Source organism: Phytophthora sojae (genome assembly GCF_000149755.1).
Source record: "Phytophthora sojae unplaced genomic scaffold PHYSOscaffold_12, whole genome shotgun sequence".
NCBI lineage: Eukaryota > Oomycota > Peronosporomycetes > Peronosporales > Peronosporaceae > Phytophthora > Phytophthora sojae.
Genome location: NW_009258126.1, coordinates 968,141 through 982,291, shown reverse-complemented (window position 1 = coordinate 982,291; position 14,151 = coordinate 968,141). Strand labels below are relative to the sequence as shown.

Genomic DNA, 14,151 nt, shown 5'->3' with positions numbered 1-14,151 from the left:
ATGGCCGCGCAAGACGAGCTTGGGCGGCTGATGAGGAGGCGAGGCAGCAGCTGAGGCTGGATACAAGTACACAACAATCCTTTGAATATCAACATGCACCTTCAGATATATAGGCACGTGAAGCCTGCTTTTTATTCAGTTCGCAATGCAAAAAGAGCAGAGAGGAGGCCGCTTCGGATTTCTGAAGAACATGGCGCGAACGTCAGCGCGCTCGGCTTCAAGCTGCTGAGGCGTCCGCTTCGTCTGGATGCAGAAGCGCTTGCTTACATTTTCTTGATCACCGCGTGATTCCGCCAGTACTCGACCGCCTTCATGTACTCGTCGCGGTCGATAGGCACGCCCGAGCCGCCCTGCTCCTTGCCCACAGCGTTACGCATCATGGTGATCGGCTTCATGGGCAGCTCGTGGTCGACGTCCTGCGCCTTGATGGAGATGATTCCCCACGGGGAGTCGTCGTGGGTCGGGTCCGCCGGGACGTCCACGGCCTCGTTCTCCTTGATAATCTGCTCGCGGCTGTACAGGATGATGTCCAGGTACTCGGCCACCTTGGGCGTCACGCTGTGGCTCGGGAACCAGCGGCTCAGCCTGCAGCAACAAATTGCAACACAATCAGAACCTGCACGCAACAGCAAGACTCCAGCAACTCCACAGTGAGACAGACGTACACAGGCAGCTCGTATTCCGTGCGGGCCTCGTAGTCCGACATGAGCATGTGGGCGTTGGCCTGCGTGATGGCCACCATGTTGAGGCGCGCGCCCGTGAAGTTCTTGACGAACAAGTGCTTGCAGAACGGCGCGTAGCTGTCAAACAACAAAAAGCAATTTCACATCAGTCTCTCATTTCCAACAATTGCAATTGCAAATAAACTGCAACGCACCCGTCCACGAGCTGCTTGCCGTTGGCCTCGTAGATCTCGTTGATCTTGCGCACGAACTCCTGCTTGTCGAAGTCGAGCTTCGTGCCCGAGTACGTCTTGTCGTCGAACTGGCGCTTGGCGAAGCCGTCTGCTCAATCAATGGACGCGATGCAATGGGTCAAACTCTACTGCGCTATACAAGCGGTTGCTACTGAGTTAATGTGGCGCTCACCGAGCACGATGTCGCCGCGCGGCGCGGGCGGCGCGGCCTCGGCGGCTTCGGCCGCGGCCTTCTCGGTCTTCTGCGTGGCGGCGCCGAGCATGTTGGAGAACGCGCGCGTCTGGAGGCTGCGGGTCACGGCCGTCGGGGAGCGCAGGCGCGCGAGCAGCATGTTAGAAGGCTGGGTGTGTGGTGGGGAGATAGAACTGAGCGGCAGCGTCAGACCTTGGGGGTGCTGGCGGTCGAGGATCTCCTGGAATGAAGTGCAGCACAGGGCCGCTGGATTTTGACCAATGAAAGGCTGTTTAAAAACGGTTCGATGGCTTCCACTGTGTTCCAGACCGATTTTGACAGGTTTTATCGCTTTGCGCGGGGAAATTAGAACAGTTTATCCTCGACTAAGTTCACCGTATGTGACGCGACAGAACGACATTGGCTTGCATTTGTATGTACTTCAACATCGATCGTTAACTTAGTGCGGGAGGGTCGCCCTGTCCGGAGTCGGCTGCATCGACGCGCTCCTCGTCGGCACCAGCGCCTCGACGAGCTGCACGAGGCGCTCCAGTTGCTGCTGCTGCAGGCGGAACTGCGTCTCCAGGTTGCGCTGCACGGCAGCATTCGGCTCTCGTCAGTAATATTCCTCCACAGCAGCAAGAGCAAGAGTACCGAATAGCACATACCTGTCCCTCTGCAATGGCGTCAACCTTCTGGTGCAGGTCCTCGACGCGCTTTGCGGCTGCGATCCGTGGCGTCGTAGCGCTGCTCGGCGACGTTACTGACACGGGCGTGTATGCTGGTGCCACCGCGTATTCAGGATGCTCGTGGTCAATGTGGTGGTCGTGGTACTGCTCGTCGTCGCTGAAGCTGCCCACGAAGAGCGGGTTGCTGCTGTTGACCGAGCTACCGCAGCGGCCCATGGCCATGCTGTACATCTCGGCTTCTTCCTCGCGCTGCTTCTCCAGCATGACCTCGATGAAGCCCGAGCCTAGCACTGCGCCGGGGATAGTGAACAGGATGAGCCCCCAGAGCGCCAGCGAAGCTCCGAGCACGCGGCCCATGGGCGTAATGGGCACCACGTCGCCGTAGCCCAGCGACGTGATCGTCTCGACGGCCCACCACACGCACACTCCGAAGTTCGAGTAGACGGTGGGCTGCGCGACGTGCTCCAGGAAGAAGATCAGCATCGACGCAGTGAGCACGACAACCGCAGTGAGATACGTGACCACCAGGAGCTCCTCCTTCTTGCGGGCGAAGATCACTCGCAGGTTCTTCATCGCGTTGTACATGCGCTCCAGCCGCAGGAACGACACGATCCGCAGCAGTCGCAGGCTTCGCAAGGTCAATCCTCCGTGCTGCGTGGCGCTGAAGGCGATCGATTAGAAGACAGTCACCATGCATGAAATGCAGGAAGAACTTACTCAAACTCCAAGCTCAGCTCCAAGTAGAACGGGATCAGCGACATCAGATCGATGAGCGAGAGCGGCCGTGTCATCCATTTCAGTCTGCACCAGCCGTTAGTAAACGATAGGACCACAGTGCAACGATCACTGCAACTATCATGTAGCAAGACCTACCGCCCTTTAATCGCGCCATTGCGATATCGGTCGTCCTCTACGCACGACCAGAGGCGCAGCGCGTACTCGATGGAGAAGATGATGGTGGACACCAGCAGGAAAATATCGGACCAGTGGTTGATCACTGGCGCTGGACCCGACGCCGACCCCGTCGAGTCGATCTGCACGACCGCCGAGGACTCGGAGATGGCCACCACCACGTTTAGCAGGATCAGCGTCAGCACGCTCAGCTCCAGCACGTAGGACGCGAACTGCAGCCCCGAGCTGTGCTGCACCGACGAGCGGAAGCGCAGCACGGTCCAGATGTCCTGGCGCAGCGCAGTGCGGCGCCGGTGGGCCGCGTGGAAGCGGCGCCATCGCGAGGACGACGGCGTGGACAGCAGCGTCGAGTGCTCCGTGTACGAGCGCGGCCGCTGCTCGTGCGGCGTCTTCATCCCCTACACGTCGAAGTGGCGTCTCTGATCTGCACGTGGGATTGGCGCCGGGTCTATGCTCGCTGACTCTCATGGAATCAGACGCGTAGACGGTTATCAGAGAGTCAGGGCCTGACTGTCAGGCTGCTTGGGTCCCGACGGGCTCACGTCCAGCGCTGACAAGATGACTCATTCATTGACTCGCGCTGAAAGCGATGGCAACGGCGGTGTCAGTGATCGCAGTGCTTGGGGGCTAATGAGAATGGATGTCTCGGCGATATTGGGGCGATGTGGCGGCGGCCCTTCTTGCAAGCGGTCCGCTTGAAGCGGGCGGGCAGGTTCAACTGGATCCCTTGATGCTTGGGTGCAACCTCCAGCATTTCTCTCGCGCGTCGATTGCGCCCGGCGGTAATCGCACAGCACCGGCAACTTGCATGTTATCCGCTGTCGGGCGGCGCATTGGCGGCTTTAGCTGGCCAGACAACCAGTCCGCCTCACCGACCACCGAACTCATTCACCAGTCGCCGCAGTTACCACAGCACACTATAGCAAAAGTAAGTCAGCGCTACGACGCCAATGTGATTCACACGGCCAAGCCCTTCGTCGGAGAAAATGCAATCTACGCGCTTTCCGTGCCAAGAGCACCAATCCTGTGGTTACGGCGCTGCACTTGGTGTTTGCTTTGAGAAGGGGGTGCAAGAGCCAGTCTGACTACCTACTTTGCTCTCCACATCGGTAGACATACATGTATTCATTTCTGCCTTCTCGGCGGCAATTCAAGACAGTAAGAGCAGTCCAAGCCTCGCCATTGCCAATGCGATTGTAAACGGCACGCAGTGCTGCTCTGCGAGGTGAGCCTGGATCACCGCAAATCGCAAGTTTTGTGATGATGGATATGAAACCCCGCGAATGGTGATAGGCTGCTTGGGGCACCGAGTTCGACGGTTCGGGACGCGTCTTTGTCCAATGATGAGTGCCGATCGAACGCTGGCCGGCCTGTATGATTGGGCAGCGCTCACTTTTTAGCATCGAGAAGCGGCTCAGTTCAGATTAGCCTCGATCCCCCCTCAAGCTGCCGCGCTCCCTAATACCTGTAAGTGCGCTCGCCTGCTGAGCACACAGACGGAGGGTACCCTCCTCCTCCTGCTGCTGCGGTTCGTGCCGTATCCTCTCTGCGATATCTTCCAGCTGACGTGTCGCTCGTTGCCGCTGTGTGTGAACTCGCTCGTTTTCGGCGCCTGTTGTGCGTATGACCTGCCAGACCATGTCCATGGCCTCTCGTCTCCGCTACTTCATCAACAGCCCCACGGGCCCCAAGACCACGCACTTCTGGGGCCCGGTGGCCAACTGGGGCTTCGTGCTCGCCGTACGTACCTCTCTCTATACGCCACCAAGGCGTATTCGATAGGCCTCTTGCACGTTGTAAAATCTTGCTGACTGTTGCTCTGTTATCGTGCTGTTACCGCTGCTGCAGGCTATGGCGGACATGCAGAAACCCGCTGATGTGATCTCCATCAACATGACGTCGGGTGAGTGGATCTACTTCCTACAGCTGCGGCTACTACGTCAATTGATTGAGCTGGCTGCATGACTTGAGGGCTAACACTACTGGTGCGGATCCTTCGTTCTTGCCACAGCTCTGTCGATCTACAGTCTGATCTTCATGCGGTTCGCGTGGATGGTCAAGCCGCGCAACTACCTGCTGCTGGCGTGCCACGCCTCCAACGAGACGGCCCAGTTGTACCAGCTCCAGCGCGGCCTGCGCTACCAGGCCAGCAAGAAGTCTGCTGAGAAGCAGGCGTAAGCTTTTGCTCGCTGCAGCTCTCTCATCCAGTGTAGAGCGCCCTCCCGCCACCAAAGTCGTCGTTGGTGCTCCGGTTTGACTCTTCCGACAGGATTTGACACTCTGCTTCCGTGTTCGTGTTTCTGCGTCAACAAGAGCTTCCTTGGTAAGCCTAGACTGCATGCATCGTCCTGGTAATAGAGAAGAGATATGATTTTAAAGGATAACCGACTCGGTTCGATATCTGCTTCTCCCTTGACTTGAGTGCACACACACTTTACGGTATCCCGCTCACATGCGGAAGACACCGAACTTGGTCTCCTTGGGCTCTTCATTGAGCGCGGCGCTCAGACTCAATCCCAGCACCTTGCGGGTGTCCTTGGGATCAATGATACCGTCGTCCCAGATGCGGGCCGTAGAGTAGTACGCCGAGCTCTCGCGCTCGTACTTGTCGAGAATGGGCTGCTTGAAGGCCGCCTCCTCCTCAGTCGACCAGTTCTCTTTGCGGCGTTCGTAGTTGTCACGCTGCACCTGCGCCAACACACCGGCAGCCTGCTCTCCGCCCATGACGGAGATGCGGGCGTTCGGCCACATGTACAGGAAGCGCGGCGAGAACGCTCGGCCGCACATACCGTAGTTGCCTGCGCCGTATGATCCGCCGATGATGCACGTGATCTTGGGCACCTTGGCGTTCGAGACAGCCATGACCATCTTGGCGCCGTCCTTGGCGATACCGCCGTGCTCGGCCTTCTTGCCGACCATAAAGCCCGTGATGTTCTGCAGGAAGAGCAGAGGAATGCCGCGCTGGCTGCACAATTCGATGAAGTGCGCCGCCTTGACGGAGGACTCGGAGAACAAGATGCCGTTGTTGGCCACAATACCCACGGGGTTCCCGTACAAGCGTGCGAAGCCCGTGACCATGGTGGGACCGTACTCCTTCTTGAACTCGTCGAAGCGACTGCCGTCCACGATGCGGGCAATCACCTTCCTCACGTCAAACGGCTTGCGCGAGTCCACAGGGATGACGCCGCCCAGCTCGTCCGGCGAGTACAGCGGCTCCTCGATCGGCGTCTGCGTGACGGCAGGCTGCTTGCGGTAGTTCAAGTTGCTGACAATGCGCCGCGTGATGTCCAGCGCGTGGGCGTCGTTGTTGGCGTAGTGGTCGGTCACGCCGGAAGTGCGGCAGTGCACGTCGGCGCCGCCGAGTTCCTCGGGCGTGATCACTTCTCCCGTCGCGGCCTTCACCAGCGGCGGGCCGCCGAGGAACACCGTGCCGTTGCCTTTGACAATGACGCTCTCGTCCGACATGGCCGGCACGTACGCGCCTCCGGCCGTGCAGCTGCCCATGACGACGGCGATCTGCGGGATGCCCATGGCCGACATGTTGGCCTGGTTGTAGAACTCGCGGCCGAAGTGGTCGCGGTCCGGAAAGATGTCGGCCTGCAGCGGCAGGAAGGCGCCGCCCGAGTCCACGAGGTAGACGCAGGGCAGGCGGTTCTCCTGCGCGATCTCCTGCGCGCGCAGGTGCTTCTTGACGGTGAGGGGGAAGTACGTGCCGCCCTTGACCGTGGCGTCGTTGCCCAGGATCATGCACTCGACGCCGGCGATGCGGCCGATGCCCGTGACGATGCCGGCGCTCGGCACGTCGAACTCCCCTCCGTAGACGTTGTAGGCGGCCAGCGAAGACAGCTCCAGGAAGGGCGAGCCGGCGTCCAGCAGCGAGTCGATGCGGTCGCGCACGAGCATCTTGCCCCTGGACTCGTGGCGCTTGCGGGCCGTCTCCCCGCCGCCCTGGCGCGTCCGGGCCACGCGCTCGCGCAGCTCGGCCGTGAGCTTGGCCATGTGCGCCTGGGACTCCTGGAACTGCGCCGACTTGACGTTGAGCGCGCCGTCCAGCACGTTGGAGAAGAAGCCGAGCGTGCCCGCCTGCGAGGCGAAGCCGCGGCTGGACACGGCGGGGGGGAGCGAGGGCGAGCGGCGCGCCGAGGCGCCCGCAACGAGGCGGAGGCTGCGCACGGTCCGCAGCATGGTTGGAAATGGGGGGCGAGGGCGTTGGGTTGAAGTTTTGCGGCCGCCTGCTTGAAGCTTGGATCGGCGCTCAGATCTGAGTCTGCACTGCGCAAGTGCATGATCCCGCACCATCGTACGACATGGGGCCCGTATTGCTGTTGTGGGCAGGAAGGAAGGGGTGTGGTGCTCAGGGTTCTGGAAAACCCGGGTTTTTGACAGAAATCGGATAGGTGAGAGCACCCTCCGGGGTGTTTGGGCTATGGCTTTTTTGTTACCTAACCCGTTTGGACCGTTTATCACACATGAAACCTGTAACATATTATATATTACCTCTACCAACAGGTAGTAATGTGTAACTGGATTGAAATATGTCGTTAATATGCGTTAAGCTGCGAAAAAACCATATGGTTGGTTGTACTTTTTGTGGTAACCCATTTTCGAAAAACCCAACTAGGAACGCTGGTGGTGCTGGTGCAGCATGCTTATGGTACTGGTCAGTCTGACCGCCCTTGTTGAGTACCGTAAGCCCTGACTGCCAGGACCAGACCAACAATTCCCGTCCTGGCCCGGTTGTTAAACCACGAAGTTCAGGATCGGGGACTTCGGAAGAGCAACTGAAGGTTTGAGCGTCACAACTCGACTTCACTTCCGACTGCCACGTGTATTTCACTCCCCACCCACCCAAATCACATCCTACCACTACTACTACTAATACTTGCTGCCTACTCTTCCCTCCGCCCCCTGCCCCGGATAGCCTGCTCGGCGATCCGCTCTGCCCAACCCTGATGCGGTGCGCTCTTGACCGCACTGCAAACCCCGCTTTATGATACTTCTTCTTGATAAATAAGCCTCGTATCGCCCCCCCTCACGACTCGTTCGGACTGTCTTCTGCGTCCGCTTGCATGGCCATCGTTACGGCAAGCATCTGGTCGCGCTGGAGCTGCTCGAAATGCTGCATGGCTGCGTACTGGTCCTCGCCCGATGCGAGCTCCAGCGCCAGCATCAAGTCCGAGTCGAACTCCGTCGCGAGCCGGATCCCGCTGCGCAGAATGGAGGGGAACCCGAGCGGCAGTGCTGTCGGGAACAAGTCTGTGTGTACGAACTTGCGCAGCGGCGTCTGCTTCACCGCGATCGCGGCCGAGTACAACTCCGCGGACCGCTTGATGTCTTCGTCCGTGTACTTCGACCTGTCGCGCTTGTCCAGGTATTCGTAGATTCGTGCCACCAGGTCCGTCGCGTACGAGCCCAGGTCCTCCACCTCGTCCGACGTAAGCTGCCACAGCTCGTCGCCCTCCGAACAATTGAACTGCGCGCGGCAGATCGGACACGTCTGGCTCTGCGTGCTCCAGTGCTGGAAGCAGTTAAGGCAGAAGCTATGTGCGCAGGGCAGCGCGACCTGTTTCTTCTTGTCCATGCAGATCTGGCACTCGGTCTCGTCAAAGTCCGTGTCCCCAGTACTGTATCGCATTGCGAACAGAAAGCCAAAGTTAGCTTCAACCCTGGCCACCCAGCTACTTCAAACAGACAGACATCGTCCCATACCTCGTGGTCTTCTCGGGGAAGCGCACGGTGTGCGCGGCGCAGGCCTTGACGTCCGAGAGGAAGCAGTAGATGTAGTAGAACTGCGCGACCGTGAGGGTCTTGGCCTGGCCGATGGTCTCCGAGCTCTCGCGCTCGTACGCCGCGTCGCGCGGGATCTCGACGCGGAAGTCGCCCAGGTCGAGCTGCAGCTCCACGGGGCGGCGCATCTTGCGCACCTCGACGGCCACGTTGCCGCGGATGCGCCACACGTAGGGCAGCAGCTCGGCCGACACGTTCGGGTCCACCACGATGCGGAACGACAGGTAGCAGTTCTTGGGCGTCGCGCAGATCTGGGCCCTGCTCAGCGTTACAAGTACGCGATGGGAGGAGCGAACGAAAATGTCAATAAATTCTCAGGCCACTTCAACATGTCGGACGTACCACTCGTTGGCATTTTGCAGGTGCGTGCCAAAGTCCATGAACGTGCCCATGGCCTGGCGGATGCGCTTCTTCATCTTGTCCTCCTGCATGGACGTGGTCTGCCCCATGGCGGCTGAGTGTGTATCGATCAGCTCGAGACGGAGAAAAAGCCTCAATGGCTTCAAGCAGCGAGAAGCGTCGTGCATGCAGACAACACGTTTTTCTGAAAGGGAGAAATTGCCCGTCGTCTCTACGAGCAGCATCTGGTTCGATACAGCGCGCAGGCTGCGGAGGTTTCGCCCGGATCCTGCGCGGCCCAGCTCGGCCGCTATAATTCGCGCTGCTTCGTTTCTCGAGAAAAGTACAGTGTATCGTTGCTCGGCGAATAGGGGCTGTTAAATGTCTCTTTTATCACCGGCAGGCGCGTGCTGCTTGGGGCTTTGAGCCGAGGTGATGTCATGGTATCTATCCAGCAGTTGGCGATGGCAAGGTGGTGGTGGTGGTGGCCACGCATGTGTATCTACCGAGGGCGAACCAGCCGCTGACGGCCCGGCGGGGGAGGAGAGAAGGTTCGCATACAGTTGATCTGCTTCCACGCGCCGGCACGCGCGCTCTGCAAATCGGCTCGTCGCCGCGGTGCCTCGGCCCAATGGCCAATGAGCTCGGGCTCCGCCCGTGACACCCTGCTGCAGCTACGACGCGATGACAAAACGCTCGGGTCAACAATACACCCCCCATGCGATTTGCCTTTGTAAGTCGCATGGGCTGGCCGGCCGGTTTCAGTGCGAAAGCACCCCTTCAAGATCGCGCGTGTATCTAGCGGCTAGCGAACGGCGGCGCTCTCCGGCCACATCGGCGCCATGGCCGGCGACGACAACGACAACGACAACAGCGAGGACGATGCCCCGGCCAACACGGTGGAGCTGCACCCGAAGCGCACCACGTCGTTCGCCGCGAGGCGCAAGAAGAAGAAGAACCAGCCCGCGGTGCGCAGTCTGCTCAGCTCTGCTCCCAGGCTCCGTGACGACATCAGCCGAAGCGGAGCGGAGCTGGGATCCCTGCTGCGGGTTCACGTGTGACAGGGCGGCACCTTGACTGACGCTCGTCGATGGCTGTCTGTGCCTCCGGCTGCTTGGCAGGTTCCGCAGGACCTCGCGACGCGCATCGCGCTCGAGCGCGAGAAGACCAAGTACTGGGCGCGGATCCTGCTGCTCTTCCCGCTGGTGCCCGTGTGCCTGGCGCTCACGACCATCGTCTTCGGCGGCGTGATCATCAACGTGGCCACCAACGACTGCAACGCGGACCTCATGAGTGCGTGGTATTTGTCTCCATTAATCTCGCGGTAATGGCGTCCCGCGGAGGAGGACGCGCTGCTCATGCATTGGCATGGAGTATTAATGGATGATGGCTGTGTGTGTTGCGTTGTGTTTCCGTTGGCCAGGGTTCCTGCAGGGCGCGGTGGTGCTGAGCCATGTGCTCATATGCTTCTACACGTACTGCTGGATGGGGCCGTGGCCGATTAAGAGTCTGCGCACGGTGCGCGTGTTCTACCTCTTGTACGGCGTCGTATGCGTGGTCTGGTGGGGGCTCTACGGCACGCTGCAGGCGGTGACGGCCACGAGCTCGGGCTTCGAGTCGTGCCTGGCCATGTCGCCGACGCTCTACGTCTTCTCGCAGTACGAGGTGGCCTCCTTCTGGGTCGTGCTCATCGCGGCCGTCGCCTTCTTCATCAACGAGAAGACGGCGCGCATGCGGCAGGACAAGATGGACCAGTGGACCCACAAGAAGGAGGCCGCGCAACGCGCCAAGCTGCAGCAGGAGCAAGAGAGCCGCGACCGCGTGCTGCAGGACGCGCAGGAAGAGGCGCGCAAGCTCGAGGAGGAGCAGCGCCAGAAGATCGCGGCCAGTCAGAAGCAGCTCTACGGCAGCGACGACGAGGAAGAGGGAGGAGGAGGCAACGACCAGGACGAAGACGCTGACGCTGACGGCGTCAACGAATACGGTGGTATTGCCGACGATACTATTGGTGGTGGAGACGAGCAAAAGGAGGACGAAGAGGGCGAGGAGGAGGAGGAGGAGTATGGCGAGGAAGTCCCGCTCGAGGGCAATACTGCTGTGTAGCCATGTCAGCTTCAATTTGATGTAACGCACGTAAACTGGGTGGCACGTAAACCATCCATCCTTCGATATCGAATACCCGCGAATAGGGTTCCTCTCGGAACCCATCACACGGAATAATTTACACTTGAACAGAGGAGAGAAATAGACCCAGACGGAGAGGCACGCAGGAGGGAAGGCACTCGACGCGCAGCATGAGCAGCGCCAACGGGCAGACGATCACCGTGTGCGGCAACGTCTTCCGGTGGGTCTCGCGTCTGCAGCTCGTTCCTCTCGGCTTCGCGCCCTTAAACGCTATAGATTACGCTAATCCTTGCTATGATTTATCCGCAGCCTAGTAGAGACGATCGGACGCGGCTCCTATGGCACCGTACGGCGACCTACATGCACCGCACCGGTACTTAGCATTTTAGTCTAAGTTTTATGCTGTTGATGGATGCAAATTGCAGGTGCACAAGGCCATTAATCTGTCCTCCGGCGCGGCCGTAGCGGTCAAGATGATCGGCAAGGACAAGCTGAGGCGGCCGCACGAGCGCCAGAGCATCGAGAAGGAGATCGAGACCATGCGCGTGGCCGTGGAGCAGTTCGAGAACGGCCACCCGCACATTGTGCGCCTGCTGTGCACGAAGGAGTCGCAGCACCACATTTTCATTGTGCAGGTCGGCAGTATTGTTGATAGGAGGATGCAAGTGAAGATGGAGCTGACGTTTGTGGGGGAATGCTTGCTGCAGGAGTATTGTGCTGGAGGGGACATCGCCCAGCTGATGAAGGCCAACAACGGGCTCAAGGAGGAGCAGGCGCGGCTGTATTTGTCGCAGTTGGGTGCGTGACGACACCAGGATCCTGGGATTTTTGCTGTTGTTGCGGGTAATTGATTTTTTTAATTGTTTGTTTCAGCGTCTGGGCTGCAGTTCCTTCGATCGCAGAATGTGGTGCATCGGGATCTGAAGCCGGCGAACTTGCTGCTTTCGTCGCGGAACTTGGCGACCGCGAAGCTGAAAATTGGTAATGTTTCCATCTGCAGGATCTATGTTGTCTGTTGGAGTATGTTTGCTCTAATATTTTTTGTTTGGTTGAATTACGCAGCGGACTTTGGGTTTGCGCGCGAGTTGGGCTCGGAGATGATGGCCGAGAGCGTTGTGGGGTCTCCGCTGTACATGGCTCCGGAGCTGCTGGAGTACAAGAGCTACGACGCCAAGGCGGATCTGTGGTCGGTTGGCATTATCCTGTACGAGATGCTGGTGAACGAGCACCCGTTCCTTGTCGTGGACAAATGCCACGCGACCAACCACCTGGCTCTGCGTCGCAACATCTATCGGTACTTTGAGCGCTACGGCCACGTCCGACTTCCGAAGAAGGTGCAGGTGTCTCCTGAGTGCGAGCAACTCGTGGAGGCGCTGCTCCGGGTGGACCCACGCAAGCGAATCTCGTTTGAAGATTTCTTCCGTGCGCCGTTTTTGCTACCGCCGGCTCCGTCAGACGCCGAGGCTGAGAGTGCTGCTGGCTTGGACAATTCGGAGGACAAGCAGCCACTTGTTGCTGAAAAGCAGCCTGAATATGGTACGCTGTAACGATGACTGTTCGCGGTATTCGCTGTGACTAAGGGATGATAATTATTCGCAGAGGACTGGGCTACCTTTAGTGATGAATACGTGATGGTAGAAAACGAGTACGAAGATGTTGGCCGGAAGGTTTTGGACGGACAGGATCTTAACGTTGACCTCGACGAAAAGGTGGGACTTGGACAAGCCGATCGGTTTTGACAGAACCTTTTAAGCGATTGGTGCTAACTCTGTGTGTGTGTGACTTGCTACACATGCAAAGCATCATCACACGAAGGAGCAAGTTCCTGCTGCTGTTGTGGGCAGCACTATCGTCGATGGAGGCATCCAGATCAGAGATGTCGTGATTGACACGTCCTCGCCGCGCAATGGAAAGGTTCCTGGTGCAGCAGACGTACCAGTACCAACTGAGTACGAGGGAGAGACCAAGATGCCAGCGCGCGAGGTGATTCCTGCGGCCAAGAATGACAACTGGCTGGTTGGCGAACGCCGCCAGTGGGTGACTGACGACAACCGCCTGGAGGAGCTGTTGGGCATTTGCTACAAGAGCTTTTCCTGTGGCAGCGTGGCGCTGTTCGTCCCCACTCCGTTTGGAGATTACATTGCCTTTCACGAAGGATGCCCGCACTACTACCTGTCGGAGGAATCGATTGCCGCTTCTAAGAAAGACGACCGGTAAGGCTACTCTTATCCTGTCGTGGCTGTCGTGCACGCGCGAACTCACTTACAACGTTTGTTGTTTTGTATAGGAACCCTCCGTACGTCCTTGGACACATCATATACATTGAAGACCACGAAACCACCGACGTAAGACTGATACTGCTTTTTCCTACCTTTTGGACGGTATTTCTAACCTGCACGTTTGCTCTGTCCAGAATTCGAACCCTTACTGCCTTCGTGAAGGAACAAAATATCACGTGGTGTCGGTAACTCCGTTGGCTACATCCTCTCATGACGCCAACGGCAGCGTCGGGACTGCAGACAGTTCGTCGGCATCGGATGAGCTCCCGCTTTCGCAGGTGCTCACTGGCCGTACAGTAGCGAGTGATGTGGAGGAACACGGTCTGCACGAAGTTGCAAGTGAACCGCCTACGGTCGAGGAGACGTCGCACTCGCCAGTAGAGCACCAGCGGATATCCTTCCGCAGCTTCCAGATCAGCTCGCTGGCGTTGTTTTTCCTGAAGGGAGGGAAGCTGCCGTACGTGGCTTTCAACGAGGGAGCTCCGAACTACTACCTAGCAAACGAGTCGATTCAAGCGGCGATTTTGGGTGTGGGCACCGACCGGACGCCACCCGCGTACATCTGTGGCGAGATTATCTTCATCGATACTTTTCAGGCGACCGAGGTATGACGTTTACCCTTTCTTGTTGCTCTATCCAGGTGTCTTGGTTGCTGACGATATTTTTTATCTATGCTGTATAGGATTTCAACCCGTATCGCCTACCTTACGGAACACGATTCCATGTTGTGACGGTCGCAAATCCAAAGAGGACGTAGCTGACAAATTTGCAGCAAGTTAATGGGCAATAGGAGCAATGAAGTTGCAGATAAGTGTATGTATTCGTGCATACCAATCGAAAAATCAAGAAAGGAAAAGAGTGGCGTGTCATTGCGTGCATCTTTGCTGTTGTTGTTGTTCAAACTCATGCTAATAAGGGCGACTTCGTATGCCA

The 14,151-nt window shown here is 58.4% G+C and overlaps 7 protein-coding genes across 7 annotated transcripts; 4 read left to right on the top strand and 3 right to left on the bottom strand.

Moving 5' to 3' along the window:
• Positions 1-104: 104 nt before the first annotated feature.
• On the bottom strand, positions 105-1,797 carry PHYSODRAFT_356030 (hypothetical protein). Its single transcript, XM_009538741.1, has 4 exons — positions 1,089-1,797; positions 878-1,004; positions 666-800; positions 105-585 (listed from the first exon to the last, which is right to left on the bottom strand). The coding sequence occupies exons 1-4, from the start codon at positions 1,246-1,248 to the stop codon at positions 264-266; spliced, it is 744 nt and encodes a 247-aa protein (XP_009537036.1). The 5' UTR covers positions 1,249-1,797; the 3' UTR covers positions 105-263.
• A 2,482-nt stretch (positions 1,798-4,279) lies between these two features.
• PHYSODRAFT_288894 (hypothetical protein) lies at positions 4,280-5,071 on the top strand. The gene is made up of 3 exons (XM_009538740.1): positions 4,280-4,429; positions 4,538-4,592; positions 4,701-5,071. Exons 1-3 carry the CDS (start codon positions 4,328-4,330, stop codon positions 4,865-4,867), a joined length of 324 nt encoding a protein of 107 aa, XP_009537035.1. The 5' UTR covers positions 4,280-4,327; the 3' UTR covers positions 4,868-5,071.
• On the bottom strand, positions 5,069-6,874 carry PHYSODRAFT_565421 (hypothetical protein; the record flags this gene model as incomplete). Its single annotated transcript, XM_009538739.1, has 1 exon — positions 5,069-6,874. One exon carries the CDS (start codon positions 6,872-6,874, stop codon positions 5,138-5,140), a length of 1,737 nt encoding a protein of 578 aa, XP_009537034.1. The 3' UTR covers positions 5,069-5,137.
• Positions 6,875-7,721: 847 nt separating this feature from the next.
• Positions 7,722-8,925, bottom strand: PHYSODRAFT_340554 (hypothetical protein; the record flags this gene model as incomplete). Its single annotated transcript, XM_009538738.1, has 3 exons — positions 7,722-8,313; positions 8,399-8,734; positions 8,819-8,925. 3 exons carry the CDS (start codon positions 8,923-8,925, stop codon positions 7,722-7,724), a joined length of 1,035 nt encoding a protein of 344 aa, XP_009537033.1.
• Positions 8,926-9,657: 732 nt separating this feature from the next.
• Positions 9,658-10,918, top strand: PHYSODRAFT_528650 (hypothetical protein; the record flags this gene model as incomplete). Its single annotated transcript, XM_009538737.1, has 3 exons — positions 9,658-9,783; positions 9,946-10,108; positions 10,239-10,918. The coding sequence occupies 3 exons, from the start codon at positions 9,658-9,660 to the stop codon at positions 10,916-10,918; spliced, it is 969 nt and encodes a 322-aa protein (XP_009537032.1).
• A 191-nt stretch (positions 10,919-11,109) lies between these two features.
• On the top strand, positions 11,110-12,486 carry PHYSODRAFT_528117 (hypothetical protein; the record flags this gene model as incomplete). Its single annotated transcript, XM_009538736.1, has 6 exons — positions 11,110-11,159; positions 11,249-11,285; positions 11,365-11,574; positions 11,647-11,737; positions 11,813-11,920; positions 12,002-12,486. The coding sequence occupies 6 exons, from the start codon at positions 11,110-11,112 to the stop codon at positions 12,484-12,486; spliced, it is 981 nt and encodes a 326-aa protein (XP_009537031.1).
• Positions 12,487-13,622: 1,136 nt separating this feature from the next.
• PHYSODRAFT_529322 (hypothetical protein) lies at positions 13,623-13,975 on the top strand (the record flags this gene model as incomplete). The annotated part of the gene is made up of 2 exons (XM_009538735.1): positions 13,623-13,823; positions 13,901-13,975. Coding segments are annotated over 2 exons (276 nt in total), but the record flags the coding sequence as incomplete, so codon positions are not given.
• Between the last annotated feature and the right edge of the window lie 176 nt (positions 13,976-14,151).